The following is a 16363-nucleotide window of genomic DNA, read 5'->3' as shown; positions in this document are numbered from 1 at the left end:
ATTTAATCTTCAAATACTTGTCCTGTTGCAATTCTGGTAAAGTTCATCCATCAATTTGACTTCCTTTTTTGTAATTATGTTATTGCCAGAGACATATCTACAACGGATTTATCCGACTTTCAATGGGACTTTAAGGCACTTTATCGCTGCAGGACATTCGAGTCCGACCGATGTTGGACGGGATTGGTCGGGCTCTAGTATATTCCATCTTTAGACATCTGGTTAGAATACCAGGCTTCCTGACACGCATTTGCGATGAATAAGCATGATATCTTCAGAGTTACTCTCCATCCTGGGGATTTGGAAGTGCGCAATCATGGTCCTTGAGCCCCATCTCGCATTGCGTAGATGTGGACGTTTATGCCATTTGATTAATGGTAATAATCTACTATTTTCTTTGAAAGAGCGGCCTGCTCTGCACGGCTCATAGATAAACATGGAATCATCCCTCCATCCTCGATTTTTTAATAACATTTTCATCTGAATTTCTGGCTTGGTGGATTCTACCAAGATTTCGGAGTGTTTTACCATATGATCTCCAAATTTGTAGCTGAGAGTTGGATTTGTTGAAGACATTGGATTGAAGAACTCTGATATATGCTTTAGTACTCGAAAGTTACGGATCGGAAAGACTGGGTATTCAGCAGCCACATTTGACAGCAATATACCCGGCCACGAGTATAAAAAAATGATGGTCGCAACTTATAGAGGCATATACAATATCTTTAGTAATCTTATAAAACTAGCGATGGGTATAGGAAATAAATGGGAGTTCAAATATGTTATGGATGGTCTTAAATTTTGAGAGTTTGTTCGGGTGATGCCACGCCATAACACGAGCCTCCCCTTGGAATAGTTTTTGAACTGAGTGATGTATACCTGTAGAATTTTCGGTCAAACTAGAAAAAATTCTTATAAAGACGTATTATATACTGTTGGAAAGATAATTTTATCAGCTTTTCAATTATGGGTTCTGTCATTTTTTTACCTTGCGGAAAAAAATTATGACCAAAAACGGGCCAGGGGTAAAACACTACTTTGACTAACATTAAAATACAATTATAAGCTAAAATACGATACCTTCGGAACAGAATACAACACCATCAATTGGAATATCACTCTCAGCAAAGCAAACTAACAATCGAACAGCAAAAAATGAAACATAACTTTATTAAAAGGTATATATCATACGTTAAGGGGCAAAAGTTGACCGAGACGGAGATAACACTGGTTAAAAATTTCGAAAAAAAATTAGCGTCAAAAATTTTAATGATTGATTTATGCTAATTTATGGTTGCTGAATCCGATTCTGTGCTAATAATTTCTCCATCACGTCAGATTTTTTCCGTAATAATTCTTCTCATTTTCATAAATTAATCATATTTCAGCTTTCGTTAGTGACATCACGGTTAGCATACAATAGCAACAGATCGAATATTGTTATTGAAATCATCTATTATGAAACGTGGGTTGTTGTAATACAGAATGAGTGAGTTTTCAGTGAACTTGAATACAGTGATTCTCTATCATCGTTCAATCAGAAGCTCTTTTCGACCCATAAAATTACACTGGTCAACAAATTAAAAAATCCACGCCAACTACCATACTGGAACAGAGGCAGAGATGTTTTTAAATGCTATCAAGGTTTTTTGTTTGTGTTTTGCAATATTAAACGCCAGTTCTATATAGGCTACAAAAAGCTTTACATTTTAGGTGGTTTCTTATTTGCCGTAATATTTTAATATGAACTTGAGCAGTGGTTCTCAACCTTTTTGTATTTGCGGACCCCCTTTGTACCGTCACGGACCCACGCGGACCCCCCCCCCGAAGTTTAAGTTCAAATTTAGCTCAATTATCGTACAATCGTCATATGTCTTGTGCAAATGATAACTTTAGGTTAGTGATAAACAGCAACAAAATTATTTTTCTTGAAAATAACGGCATTCTATGTATGAAGAAATTGGTTTGACTTTTATTTTTTCTGCAACTGCATTTTTTGAAATACGTGGTCATGTCTTTAAAATCTGCGCCTTCGGTTTCATATTAACGAGTGCTGAAAATCCATTTAGACAAAGAAAGGTGGTCGCGAATGTAATAATAGGGCATAAAGTTTCCGACGACACATTTGGGTATGATCGCAACAATGATGACACCAAAATTCACAAACAATTTTTTATTGAACATATAGCGTCAAGCCTGTTAATTTATATCTAGCAGCTCACCTTTGAGTTATTAGGGAAAAAGTTATGTAGGCCTATATCACAGGAGAAAACGGATTTTTGCAAGCATTACGAAGTCTTCGTGATTGACTTTACTAATCCAACCATTTATTTTTTACACAATGCCCAACAAAACACGTCTATACAGCCAAATATTTGTATCAGTGGGCTATTGGCAAGTTAGCAACTAAAATGAGTCCACACAGCAGGATATTCCATCTCATTCTGTTCATTTTGTTGATGTGAGTTCTACTGTAATGAAACAAAACTGCAGCCTCATGATTTTCCTAATTTTAAAAATATAAATTAGGTTATCAACTATTTTGTGAATTTAGAGGCTTCGCGGACCTCCTGAAAATGCGGACCCCCGGTTGAGAACCACTGAAATATAAGAGTTTGTAAAAGTGATTGGTGCTGCTACTCAAGTAGCACAAGTAACTCCCTATATTTTCTACTCAATTAACAGTATAAGTAGTAATTTCTAAGATACGTGAAAACCACTTCAAGTGGCAGAAATATCTAAGTATATTTGGTCGGGGGAGTGTGGTCGCATACTTTCGACAGTTAGTCGGAGGTGGCTACATACGAAATCGCAACATGTATCTTCTCGGCTAACGCAAAATGTTTATAATGACACAATACCCATGCATTGGTAGAATATTCGAAAATTTATTCAGTTACCGTGAGTTAGGTGCTGTTAAGGCTACTACATTTAAGAAATCATATACAGTCAACATCGTCGGCGAGCGGAGCTTCGTTCGGAATACATTCGTGTTGAAATGAATAACTGGGTGCAGTACCAAACTCAATGTGCGCAGATATCTCCATGACATTCCCAGTTAATTTGCTATAGTCACACAAAGCACTAAAACAAAACCCAAAACATTTAATTTCCCGTATTGCCAATCACAGATGGGAATTCGGATTGCGTACATCTGATTCGAAGCATATGGTATGAGCCCGACCCCGTTGGCTGTTAGAACAACCTTGATTTGCCCCCGAATATACCACATGCAAATAATACATATATATATACGATTGAAGCGGAAAATATTTCCAATAGTAAAATCTCAACCAGAAAACAGCGACCGGACTTTAACCTCTTACCAGGACCGTAATTGCCGCACCCCAAATCGTCCAATTGGGGGTCCCGATCTCGAAGTGAGCCCGAAATTATGTCGGTGAATGAACATAAATTATTTATACATCACTTATTGACAATTTATGCAACTCTTCAATTTTTTCGCGCTGGAAGCGATTTCATGTTGCCACATTTTTGATTATTGAGTACCCTTCCCCCACGAAAACAGCATGATTTATAGAAAATAAAAATAGACATTTCGACGTCGACCATTACCACGCCGCGATGCACCAAAACATACCAAGTATTTGCCAATATAGTAATCCGAAAAGTGTACCAATAGATCGCCTGCGAGAAAACCTTAGCCGAAAAGGATTGCCCTTATGTTGACCGTGAACTTCGAAATAAATATAAGCCTATATAATTGTCCATGTCCATAGCTGTCTAAATGGCTCGTGTCTAATTATTCTATCGTGGCAGTCTGAACCTCACAGGTCAAATAACATTGCTCAGAGAAAAATTATTTGCAAGTGATGAAGAAATACCAATTTTCGATAAAGCCACCAGAAACGTTTCTTGGATCTCGCATTGTTTCCCAATAAATTACGGCATGATGTGTGGATGTACGTCTTATGGCCATTTTCTCAATTTTTCTGAAAAGTTGCGATCAGCGTTTCACAATCCAGTTTCAAAGAATGACCAATTATAGTGTCCAAAGTAGGGTTGCATTTAAAAGAAACGCTGTTTTAAAACAATTTGTTTAAAAAATATTTTAAACAAAAGCCTTATTAAAAACACAAAATTGTATTTTTTTAAAGTTATAAAATTATGCCATAATCGTGTAAATACTTTCCAAAAACATGTTGTATGAGCAGTTGAGCACACGGACAATTACCACCCAATTTAGCCGACGTATATCGTTACGGTATGGTTGGAAGTTGGAACCCTCAAAATAGTCGGTTCAACAGTTGTAGAGGGCATGGTATGGTATGGTATGGAACGACAATTTTCCATACTCCATACTTGCCTTACTCTCTCCATACCATACTTGCAATTTTCCAAACCATACCAACATTGTTCCATACCATACTTGATACATATTCCATACTTTCAAATACTTCAATATCATACGTATAGTACCTTTTCTAGCACCTATATTATTGATATTTCGGATGTCATTTTTGCTTAAACTAGCCATGATGCGAATCTAATTCCTGGTGATAGTTTTACAGTCTGTTTTGGTGAGGCTTAGTTCACGGTGGTGAGGTGCCGTGCACGTCTACTCTGCAGCTTCCGCGAGCCAAATGATGTAGTCAGCAGATTGTTATCCAGGACAGTCCGTAAAAGGGACGGGTAACATTCGGCCGGCGGGCCTGATGCGGCCCGCGACGAGATTTTGTCCGGCTCGCAGACAGTTTCCCGTCTTGCATGATAATGTGGCCCGCGGCCCAGTCTGCCGAGATTCCCCACTACTTGCCTAAATGTCAAATTTTACTGACTGTATGTTATTATATAGCTGTGCGCACTGCGCAGCGTGCGAGAGTGGGGCTTATACGCGTAAGTTCGTCGAAGCGAGAAGACTTGCATTATCGGCATTTACGATGTACTCAACCCTAATGAATTGAAATCTTGGTATATTTTGGGTACCGGGATTATCAAACGCTTTGAAATCTTAATTAAGGATTGCACCGTGATTTAGTTGATCAGAGAGAAGCAGACATGGCGCCGCCTGTATGACAATGCTGTTCTCAAATCCACATTGTATTGTCATTATCGGCGAGAAATGGCTCCGAAGTGACATATTGCTGTCGATAAAATACATTCATTAAATACGATTTACTCCTTGTATATATGCGCGAATAATGTATCCATTCAGCAATCCGGCCCGCCAAGTACCTAATTTTCCTATATCCGGCCTGCTGACTGGAGAAGTTGCCTGCCCCTGCTCTATAAGAATATCATCGCATTTCCGGTACATTGGCGTGAGGCGCATGCAAGTTTGAAGTGAATACTCGCAAAATAATTTATAATATAGGCGCACCCATAAAATGTCCCAGCTACAGGCGATCAATACTGCAGCGATCTGCGTGATTACGAGTACAGTATTTGGTTGAGGTTAGCGTGGCGAGAATTTCAAACTATATCTACCCCACTCCCTGATATATAATCCTAATGTAAGATCGTTTGAAATAAGACCAATAAGATATCTCGCTATGTAAATACTATAAATGTGCGGACAATAATTCAGAAGAAATGTAATTATCAATCAGATTGAGCAATTAGTACGTTGCATCATGATTGCTTGTAAGCTGTCGTCACTCAAGGAATGAGGTAGTTGCAGTAGCCCACATTACCAATTATTGCGTCACACGATAGACTTCGCTCGGAGACGTCGTGACTAGACTCAATAGATTATCGGATCAACATTACTGTTGTCATTATTACATCACAAAATCATGTCATTCCAAGTGCTCCTAAAACCGTTGCACAAGCGTGTATTTGTTCCTACACAGCATTCAATAGTTCACGTTCACACATAACAAAAGCGATCGTATTCCGTGAACAGCGATCAACGTACGCTTCATGAAGCTTGCACAGATCACGATAAAATGTATAAAACACCTAAGTATGGAAGTATGGAAATGTCGTTCCATACCATAGATTAAAATCTTCCATTCCATACCATACTTGCATTGTTCCATATTCCATACCAAAATATCGATCCATACCATACCATACTTCCATACCATACCATACCATGCCCTGCTTGTAGTACAGATATTTCGTCAAAGAGGTTATATCTACCCTATATTTTCAATTGTCAATTTCAATCCATGACGTCACAATTTAATATTCGTGACGTCATGGTTTAGTTATGAAGCAATAACGAACAACGACAGCTCTACTTGCGCCCCCCACATCCCCCTGTCTTGCTCACTCTTACTCCCTGAAACAGATATATAATTCTATTTTTGTTTTCATTTACTCCTTTTGCATCTATATCCTGCTTTTCTGTTGATAATGCATTAGTTTCGAGCCTTTTGTTCATATTTTTATAATAATTTTTTCCCTAATAATTTCAATTTTTACCCCTTGGCACGTTTTTGGTCATATCTTTTTTTCCCCAAGATAAAAAAAGTGACAAAACCTGTCATTGAAAAGCTGGTAAAATTATCTTTCCAACGGTATATTATACGTCTTTATAAGAATTTTTTCTAGGTTGACCCATTTTTAGACCAAATTCTACAGGACTAATGGTCCTACGCGCACAATACACATAAGGGCTGTCGCATGAGTAAATACATTTGTATTGCACAAAACGGGCATCTGTAACGTATATATTATGCGTCGATAGCCCAGCGATTCTATTGCGCTAGGGCAGGGGCGGACAACACACGGCCGCGAAGCGGTTTTAAGCGACCCGCAGAGAGTTTTCAGTCTGAGAAAGGTGGCCATGACACTACTTGTTCTGTTCAGGCGGTCTACATACATTTGCGACCATGAAAATGAACAGACAAAACTGTGTTCCAATCTAACTGACGCTCACGTGCAGTCTTTACCAAGGGTTTATACGTTTGACATGCATCCAAAGTTCAAAGAACTTGTCGACAACTCTGATCGACCATAGATGTCATCGACTTCAACAGCTATTGAAGTATATTACGTTAATAAATTCCATGATACCTGTTTTAGGCCTTCGAATTAGGAATCCGGCCCGCCAAGTACTTCATTTTCCTATATCCGGCCCTCAGACTGGAGAAGTTGCCCGCCCCTGCGCTCGGGGAATAGTAAAGGTTCCGGATAGCATTTTCGAAATCTGATCTGATCCGACTGGTGCCCCCACCCCACTCCCTATCGACGCATCTTTAAACGACACATCTTAAAACGAATGATGGGTGGTGACGTGGAGTAGTGAACTGCAATTTACCACCATAATTGATTTAGTTGCCCAAGGAAATGACCACGCGATGGCACAAATTATTATCAACAAAACACTATACTATGGAAGGCCTCTTTTATATTCTATTCTTTTTACAGGACCAAATTCTGCATTATATGAAGCATTGCCTGATAAATACGCATATTACAATGTGATTAAGCCGTAAGGTGTGGGTTGTACCTGTTCTTGGCCTTGTGTCATAGGTGGGTTGGGTTTTGCCTCCATAATATTTGGCGAGATCAAACACGTTTTGTTGACATAACCAACAGTTTTAAAGATGAGGAAACCGGAATAGTTGTCTGGAATTTGTGAACGACCCAAGTTCTAGTTGAGTACCGATATACAGGTATTTAATAGCCCTACGTAGCTGTAGGCTTAATTACAAATCAATCAAACAAAATTGTATACAGTAGGATATCTTGTATAGTACCGACAAGCCTCGCGAAAGTGAGAGAAAGTGCGAAAAAGTTAGGAATGCCGCCCGAAAAGCGACTCGTATATTTGAGTAGTCATGAATAGGAAAGCATCGGCAGAAGGAACGAACAGTCCGCAGAGTGTGTTGCTAATAACGTCGCGTTGGTATTTTATATGCCGCCGTCGCAAATTCCTGACGAGGGTTTGTGTTGTTATAAGCAGGTAGTAACGTTAATTCTCGCAGTGCCGTAGGGTACTATATCTGAATGCCCTTCATATTGTTGTGCAGTTCTTTAGATTTATGGTTGTGGCCTTGAATGATCAAAATCGAATGTGCGATGAGATATTCATAATTATTAGTTATTGGAGCAGAACACCGCCCAGTGTCATTGATAGATAGAACGTTTACGGAGGGTTTCATTCTAATATGTACTTTACATAGGCTTCACCTGTGGTCATGAATGACCGTCGTGCTAATGATAGCATTTTTGTGTTCTGTTTGTGCGATTGTCCACTTGCTCAACGGCCCATGTCGATTTCATATCGGGAAAAAGAATTGTGAAATTTGGCATCTCCTCTGCGGATGTGGTGTTAAATGAAACGAAAACCTTTACGACGAATCTCCTAAAATAGTTCGCGACGAGACATTACGAACAGGCTGCGCACTTCTAGCACAATACCGACCATTTACTATTGTTCTCGTCTTGCGCATAATCTGGAGGAGTTTCCGTCAGTCTTTCACGACAAATAAAGTGATAAATATCGCGTTTAAGGGGCCAGAGCTTTCTCGGTGGCCATATTGAGGTGTCGCCACAAGCATCGAGGTGTCGCCGCAAGCATCGTTAATTGTCAGAGCAATAAATGGAATTTCGCGTCATATCCTAACTAATTGGCCATTAGACCCAATGTCCACGATATCAACTACTGTTGCTACACAGAGAAGTTCTAGGATTAGAACGATGTCTATTGTGTCTATGCTGTATTTCATTCTTTATGCTTGCTGGCCCAGTAATGCAGGCGATATTGATTGTGAAAGATATGAAATATGTATCCGCATCTTCTGAAACTGTATATTTGTGACAATGTCTCCATAACAATTACATTGTGAAGGATTGCACAAATTATATCACACGTCCTCCATATTCGAGAATGTTGGTCTAGCACAGATGATATATTTGCCTAAATGAAGTAAGTCTTTTGTTATGACGTTGACGTCTTTTGTGCTGATGACTGTAAACCCTTGAAATTAGGTTAGGGCTTTTATATGATTTGTGACGCAACGTTATCGGTTTCCTGTTGAGTCGCTTACAATCGCTTACTCGCGACGGCTATTTCCGACAATCTATGGGGAATGATAAGTTGAGGCTCCCCGTCCTCAAGAGACCTACAATTACAATCTACATAACTGACGACCGCTGTAGCTATCTCGTATGTACGGCGTCTATGTGGTTTGCCGTTTACCATGCCATACGTTTGTGGGGTAATTCGAATATTGTTAGTACGATTCTTCTGCGTTTCGTTGGTGGCCGCATATTAAATTGTTAACCGTGGAATATAGAATGAATCTTAAATCAATTACAAAGAAAGGGCCCGGGACTCACGATTATCACGAGTAAATTGACCTCTCTTACATACAGATCTGTCGGTTTATAAAATCTAATAGCGGCTATAGTTATATTGGGGCTGATATCAGAGTGTTACTAACGCTGCCGAAGGCGACTGCATTTTCGTGAAACAAAGATGTTCGCCGCAATAAAAATTACGTTCTGTCTGGGAATATGTGGCTTGCTACCTTCGTCCTCTAATCAAAATCCCTACCAGTATTACGGGCCGTACAGTAGGTCCAGACGAGATCCCGCCGCGTCCTGGAGGCAAGGCTACGCTCCCGTTATGCCGAGAAGAAACCCGATGTTCGCAAACCCAAATACAGACACCAGATATGCCGGGATGGGCATGGAAAGTTCCCTAGGGGCGGGGGCCGGATACGGCGCGAATCCCTACGCATTGGGCAATGTGGGGGATCCTCGAAATCCACTCCCGGGTGGGGTTGATCCCCCACGCGTACCGGACAGTGGATTACGGACTCAAGATAATGCTGCAGGTTTGTTTCACAACATTCTATGCGTTAGCGCACATATTTGCATATTTTTCTGTCGAATCGTGACGAATAGATCTCTATAGATCGATTTAATTTCCGTAATTTGAAAAGTAATAACATTCCTACACAGAGGTTGTCAATTGCGAAGTATTTCAACTGTTTTGACTTACTTGAGTATATCACTTCTGTATTTGCAATCCTCAAAGAACCGCGGAAAACAGTCATCGCCGTAACTGCTGATTATATTTCCGAAGAAGGATATTTATAGCGTCATTAGTCATGTTGCGTTAGTCGTGAAGATGCATCTTCCAATTTTCAGGATAGCGACGGCCGATTACCTGCCGAAATTATGCGAATCCTCGACGAAACTACTTGAGTATTTTCATACCTTTTTTGCTACCCCATGAGGTATTTTTGACACATCTTGGAAATGTCTACTTCTATTTGAAATTAAGTAGAACTTTTGGAAGAAAATTGCATATACCCACAATCCAGCAACCAGCATTTATCATCAATATAATTGTCAATTATTACTAGAAGTCCGCGAAACCCATGATTTGACTAGTGAGTACGCGAATGGTGAATCGGAACCCTACCATTCCGCGCACAAAATAATAACAACAATTTCAACGTATGCGTGATGATGAAGAGAATGACGACGACTCGTTTTCCAGAGTACAACCGGCAACAACGACCGCAACAAGTCAACACCCCGCCATTGGCCGCAGTGCCTAGCGAACCCAATGGGTGCGATGGTGTTACATGCGACGATCTATCAAATTGCATCGACGTCGCCACGAACGACTCCGGCTGTTGTCCAACATGCACCAAATACGGCTGCCTGTGCGAGGGATACCAGTTGTACGATTGTAAAAAGAACGGCTTCGGGTACAGGATCTTCTCGCAAACGTTAATTACGATTATATGTTGACATTAAGTCGTCGACACATGTTCGCGATGGTATCTTCGAGGTCCTGTTTACATACATAGGGTATTAGCGAAACCTCACGATGATTCGTGTTGCACTCCAATCAACACAATTTCTTGTGCGATTTGACAGTTGCATGTATTTTCATTAGCTGGTAAAGCCGGTTCTTGGCGCCGTGTCAAATCGAATATATTAGTCAGAGCTATATCATGTATCTCCAATAATAATTATGGTTATTAGAAGCGTAGTTTGTATGCGCGAAACCTTTGTCATTTTTTGAGTCAATTTGGTGCAGTTTTTGCGATCAAATTGTGATAACACTGCCGATGAGCCGTGGTGATAAAAATATGAAAGCCATTGCTGTAATCTACGCCATTGAGGATATTACCATCTTTGGATGTGCAGCGGAGAATTCTAGATTTTCTTGTAATGGAATCGATAGGGAATTTGGCGTCAACGCCGCTTCTATGAACAGTTGAACACGCCAATTCGCCTTGTTCGCGGGAAAGCGATCCTTATAAGGGGTTTTGATTGTTTGCCAACTGCCGGGCGCATATCACTTTCAATGCCGTTACCCATGGCAATTAAATCGGACTAAAAGGAAGTCCATGGTAAAGCACAACAGTTTGCACGTTGTAATGAAAGCTCACCAAAATGTGCTGACGATGGTAAAAACAATGCATTTGAAGCACTATTATTCACGTTCCCGGAAACAGCATTATTCACATTGGCGAGGCGAAAGTTTAGAATTAACGTAATGTAAGGTTAACATGTTGACCTTAATCGTAAACACCTGGATTGCCTTTCCTTTACTTTTGTGACGACCACCAAATTACGCAATTTGTTAGTAATATCCATCCAATCGAATTAATTCAATTCGAGATCTTATCAAAGTTTCATAATCAGAAAATTGTCTGCTATTAAACAATTATCATGATGCCTGAAATATTATGTGATAGAGTCGCTGTACTGGTATGAGTTAGCAGCCAGATCGGTATACTTTTACAAAGTTGACATGGAATGATGCAGAAACTTTCATAACCACCTGACCGCAATACTATTGCAAATAATAGTACACAGATTGACAAGAAGTACAAAAATCGTTGTGGACTGGACCTGGATGATTTGGAGGCGTATTATTTTCAATTTTTTTCAGATAGAAACTTTCCGTTCCTGACAAACTCGAATCGTACCGTAATTATCATCGCACATTATTAATTTGTTAAAAATACCAACTTTTCATCAGCCATTATAGCCACAGTACTGATTTTGCCCACGTGACACTATATATATATATATTTGAATCCGCAAATGTGACCAAGTTGAATTAATGTTGACCTTTTCTCAGCGATGGAATGCTTCCGGAAGGCAAGTCTTACAAAGTGGCTGGTGGCACAACTGTGTGTTCGTGTCCACCAGGAGGTGGTTCGATAATGTGCAGGTAAGCTCACATAAATTTCTCCATTCGCTTCCATGCTTCCAAATAGGAGACTATGAGTGAGATATGAAGGTTTTGTATTCCTTCAGGAATTTTAATTCGCGCGGGCTGTTAAAAGTAATTGATATTGATTGTATCACATTGAAATTTGTATAAATGAAGCAATTGATACATAAAATTGCCGTTGATGCCTGAGTTTTTCTAACTCATCATGATTGTGTTCGTATATATTTAGTACCCCAGCATCTTGTTTGCACTCCTGCGGATGCTGCTTCAATTACTGACAGTGTTGATGGAAAAATTGGAGCATTATTAATCAGGCGTCGGATATTCCTAAATCCCGGCTTTCCGACCCCTGAGAAGCAATCGTTCGCTTACGGTACTATGCTGCTTGTTCTGGTAGCGCACTTTTGACGAACAATTAGAGATACTGTTGAGTGATGCGTGGGACTTTCTCATGAGGCTATCTCCCTATTAAAGCGAGCAGAATCGGGGTGTGCTGACGTTGGTTGCAAATACAATATCCACCCCGAGGTCTGATTCGACGCCGCTAAACGCGAATGCCGGAAACCGCTCGGCTAATAATCACGAGGATGGCGAAAGGATTCAGATCAAAATTCCGATGCCGTCAAGTTCCAACTTATCCTCTTATGTGTGTTGTGCTGCGTATCGAGTATACTTTTTTTTATCCGTCCAGGGCAGCTTTCCGTTTGATATTTCGTTAAGAGGTAACATATCTATATCCTACCTCCATTAGCGCGGTAACTAATTCCAGCTTCTGCGTGTAGGATAGCATAACATATGATAACATAATAGCCGTTATATTAAGCACAATATTATGTTTTTCCGGTAGCTTCCGTGATCCGATGTCGTCAACGTGTCCCGATATCCCCCCTAATTGCATTGAACCGTTCGTGCGCGAAATCGACGGGTGCACTGAATGTGCAAAAGTCGGTTGCGTCGGTGACGACGGTGTGAAGGTGGAAGCTGGACTGACCGTCAATAAGTAAGTGGGAATTTGCCTGTGACATTTATCAATGAAATAGTGTTGATGTGTTGCTGGTTTCTCCGGGCTGATCTTACGCCGCCATTTCAAAGTCCGACCGAAACAAAACTGCCGAGAGCGATCCTGAACAGCTGTCATGCGACAGAAGTACTTTCTCTGTATTGACGTAACCTAATGCTAGTCATACGCACGGGTTGTACGAAATGTGATTTGCATTGACTGATCTGTATACGACTGTTTGGTAAATAGATACACCAACGGCATTACGTTTAGACTATTGATCGAATTAAGTAGCTGTTGATGCCAATATTTACCCAATATTGAACTACATTTCGTTAGTTGCAAAGCCTTTTCGGGTTTTATCTTTACACCAAGGCGGCCAATTCCATTGTGCGTGTGTGTTTATTGCTGCCGGCGTGTAGTGTATTGTTGAAGCATAATGCTCTGAAAGTGCCGTTCTTCAATCTTGATCGGACGTTGATGATCTCATCGCTTCAACAATAGAACATGACCGAAGCATTAAATTTGATGTAAGCGAGACATAAATGAAAAACAGGCATAACACCGATAATGGGATGTCAGATTACGATCTAAGAAGGAAGTTTTACATGTTGGTGTTGGTGAGAATTCTCACCGTCAATTGTGTAAGGATTATTTAGTAACTCCGTCCGTGCACGTGCCGTCACTCCTTTTCATTTGATTGCCCGTAATTAACGGATCCTTGATACGTGTGAAACGGCCACAAACCTCGTTGATGACGAGTTTGCATGCTACGCAGCGGTCGAATATCCATTATTTTGTACACGTTAATTGTAGATATTCACAATTACCTATTTCGCAGTAGTCATACTTGAAGACGCTTCCGTTTCGTATGAAAATTCCTGAAAACAACTCTCCGTACATAGTGCTATGCAATTTTCAGACCACCGTGCTCCATATGCTACTGTCCCCCAGCGGGAGGCTCAATGATGTGCGGAATTGACCCGAATTGCAATCAAGGACGTCAAGGTATATAAATCACATTCGAATTCGCTGGATTGTTTGGAAAAAACAAAGGTTTTCATGGATGATGTTTTATTTTTCAGAAAGCGGTAAAACTTTGGGTCTTGAAAGCTCAGTGCGTGAGCTAAACGCGTTTCCAGCTGGCCGAGGTACCTTGTACGGGTATCCTCAGTACGGGAACGGATATCAAGACTACGACAGTCAGTACGGAGATAATTCTCCTGTTGTGCCGCCGCTTTCAGCAGTTGGATCCGACAAAAGTTCGCAAGAAAGCGACAGCGCCTCCGCGCCCAAGTCGGCGGACAACCCTGCATTATTACCGAACGGGGGATACGGTCAATACTATCAACAGCCAGGATACGGCATGCCATACGCGAATCAATACCCGTACAATATGGGCTACGGAGGTCAATTCGCGAACTATCACGGAGCTTACGGCGCCGGGTACGGTTCAAATCCGTACGCAAACTCAGGCTATTCCGATACGCAATCTCAAACTGACGCGAAAGGTCAGCAGCAAGTTCCCAACTCCGGCGGAGATCAATCTAAAATCCCTACAGACAGTGCGTATCAACTACCCCCAAAAGCGGAAAATCAACCTGGCGTTTACGGCGCACCTGGTTTCGGCTACGCTCCGTCATCCGGCGTATCGACAGGCGCCGAGCAACAAGTAGGCCTACCTCCAGCCCTACCACAGACAGGAGAGAACGCGGGCAATCCCGGTAATAACGGAGCTCGTCATGCCGGTGGTGCGAATAGCAATCGATACGATGTCCTTTCTCAAGGCAATGGATACCGACGAGGGGCGGCAGGCCAAGAACAGTACTATCAAGGAGGTAATTTCCCGTACCAGCGTGGCTTCCCGTTCCAAGCTCCACCAGCTGGACAAGGAGAAGATCCCAAACCTACGGACCCGACTGGCCCATCTCTGGATGGCCAAGCAGATGTCCAAGCTGCGCAATCTCAGAGCGCGTACGGTGGATACGGGCAAGGCACTGACCCAACCTACAATGAAGGCAGTCGATATCAGGGGATGAAACCCATGTATAATCCAGCGTCTGGTCTCGGATATCAACATAACAATCGAGGAAGCCCCGAGTCAGAGAGAACATACGAAAGACCAAGTCAAATCACACCACAACTGGTTTCCCCTGAGGATGCCGTACTGAAGCAGCAACCTGAGCGCAATCTGGCTAATAATCCTCGAAGGTAAGGGCTTGTCGTGGGTTAATCCGAAGCGTAAACAGGTTTTGACTTTTCCATCATTATTTCAGCCAATCCAGACACATAAGAAACCATCCGATGGTAATTCAAAGGGTACGTTTTCACATTTTTCTGTTATGGAATCGCATCGCTGTAACCATAGTATCACGTTCTGGTGCCTAACGACATCAACTGCTATATATCGTTGGGTGGCAGTTCGATTCACTCGAGATTACCAAAAATCCGTTAGCTACTTATAAGTTTGGCGGTTTTCGCTAATGTTGCTTGCGGCGGTTACTCACTAATAGGAAGAGCGTGTTCTCACACCCATATAGACATAATTAAATCATAAAAAGCGATTGATCATTTCGACGCTTCTCTTTCAAGATCTGTAAGAGATGAAAATAAAATACAAAATACCGATGGCGTAATCAAGCGGAAAGTTCATGACACTGCAAAATGCATATATTTCATTCATGTCGTACAGTCGTAGGCATTTCGACTTTGATAGTGTGATTATGTAATCAGATTTACCCGGCATGTTGTAAAATTTTTCAGTTATGTTGCGGATGTTAACTGAGAAGTATATATTATTTGATCTGTAGCCACACATTGATGACCGCACCTTCGTGTAAATCTGATACCAGGTGGTATACCGTAACCACGCGAAACTACCCAAAATTGTACGAAGTTTGAAAACCGGGTTAAATGGCTTTGCTGTCGAACTATGGATGTTTGTAATACTTTTCCTATACCACACTATCGAAAGATCTCCGTTAACTGGAATTAACCCAAAGTTTGCCTGTATGATAAGGAGCTTATCATTTCATGCCGGGCTGCTGATACACTAATGCGGTGATCAGCTGGATATTCGGCTACACTATCTTGACAGAAATCAAAGTGTAACTGTATTTTTCTTAAACGGGCACAAAGTACTCTATTCTGTTGCGCGCGCGATGTGGTTTTGTGCGAAACCAAGCTAACGTGGACTCTCACCGATATGAATCAAACCTTTTGTGTGTACAGTTCACACT

At 41.2% G+C, this 16363-nt stretch overlaps 1 protein-coding gene across 2 annotated transcripts in view; it reads left to right on the top strand.

The window, feature by feature from the left end:
* Nucleotides 1-9289: 9289 nt before the first annotated feature.
* Nucleotides 9290-16363, top strand: part of LOC145455472 (uncharacterized) — a 28593-nt gene continuing 21519 nt past the window's right edge. For both annotated transcript variants that reach the window (XM_080333447.1, XM_080333448.1), the window contains exons 1-7: nucleotides 9290-9755; nucleotides 10427-10640; nucleotides 12029-12121; nucleotides 12972-13124; nucleotides 14047-14132; nucleotides 14210-15335; nucleotides 15401-15443. In XM_080333447.1, coding sequence (XP_080189573.1) covers nucleotides 9395-9755; nucleotides 10427-10640; nucleotides 12029-12121; nucleotides 12972-13124; nucleotides 14047-14132; nucleotides 14210-15335; nucleotides 15401-15443 — 2076 coding nt within the window. In that variant the 5' untranslated portion in view covers nucleotides 9290-9394. The remainder of the gene's footprint in view (nucleotides 9756-10426; nucleotides 10641-12028; nucleotides 12122-12971; nucleotides 13125-14046; nucleotides 14133-14209; nucleotides 15336-15400; nucleotides 15444-16363) is intronic.

The sequence above is a fragment of the Botryllus schlosseri genome, chromosome 14 (assembly GCF_051294905.1).
Source record: "Botryllus schlosseri isolate E-star chromosome 14, Bs_hap1, whole genome shotgun sequence".
NCBI lineage: Eukaryota > Metazoa > Chordata > Ascidiacea > Stolidobranchia > Styelidae > Botryllus > Botryllus schlosseri.
Note: the sequence above shows the minus strand (reverse complement) of the source record. Positions and strands in the feature narration are given on the sequence as shown.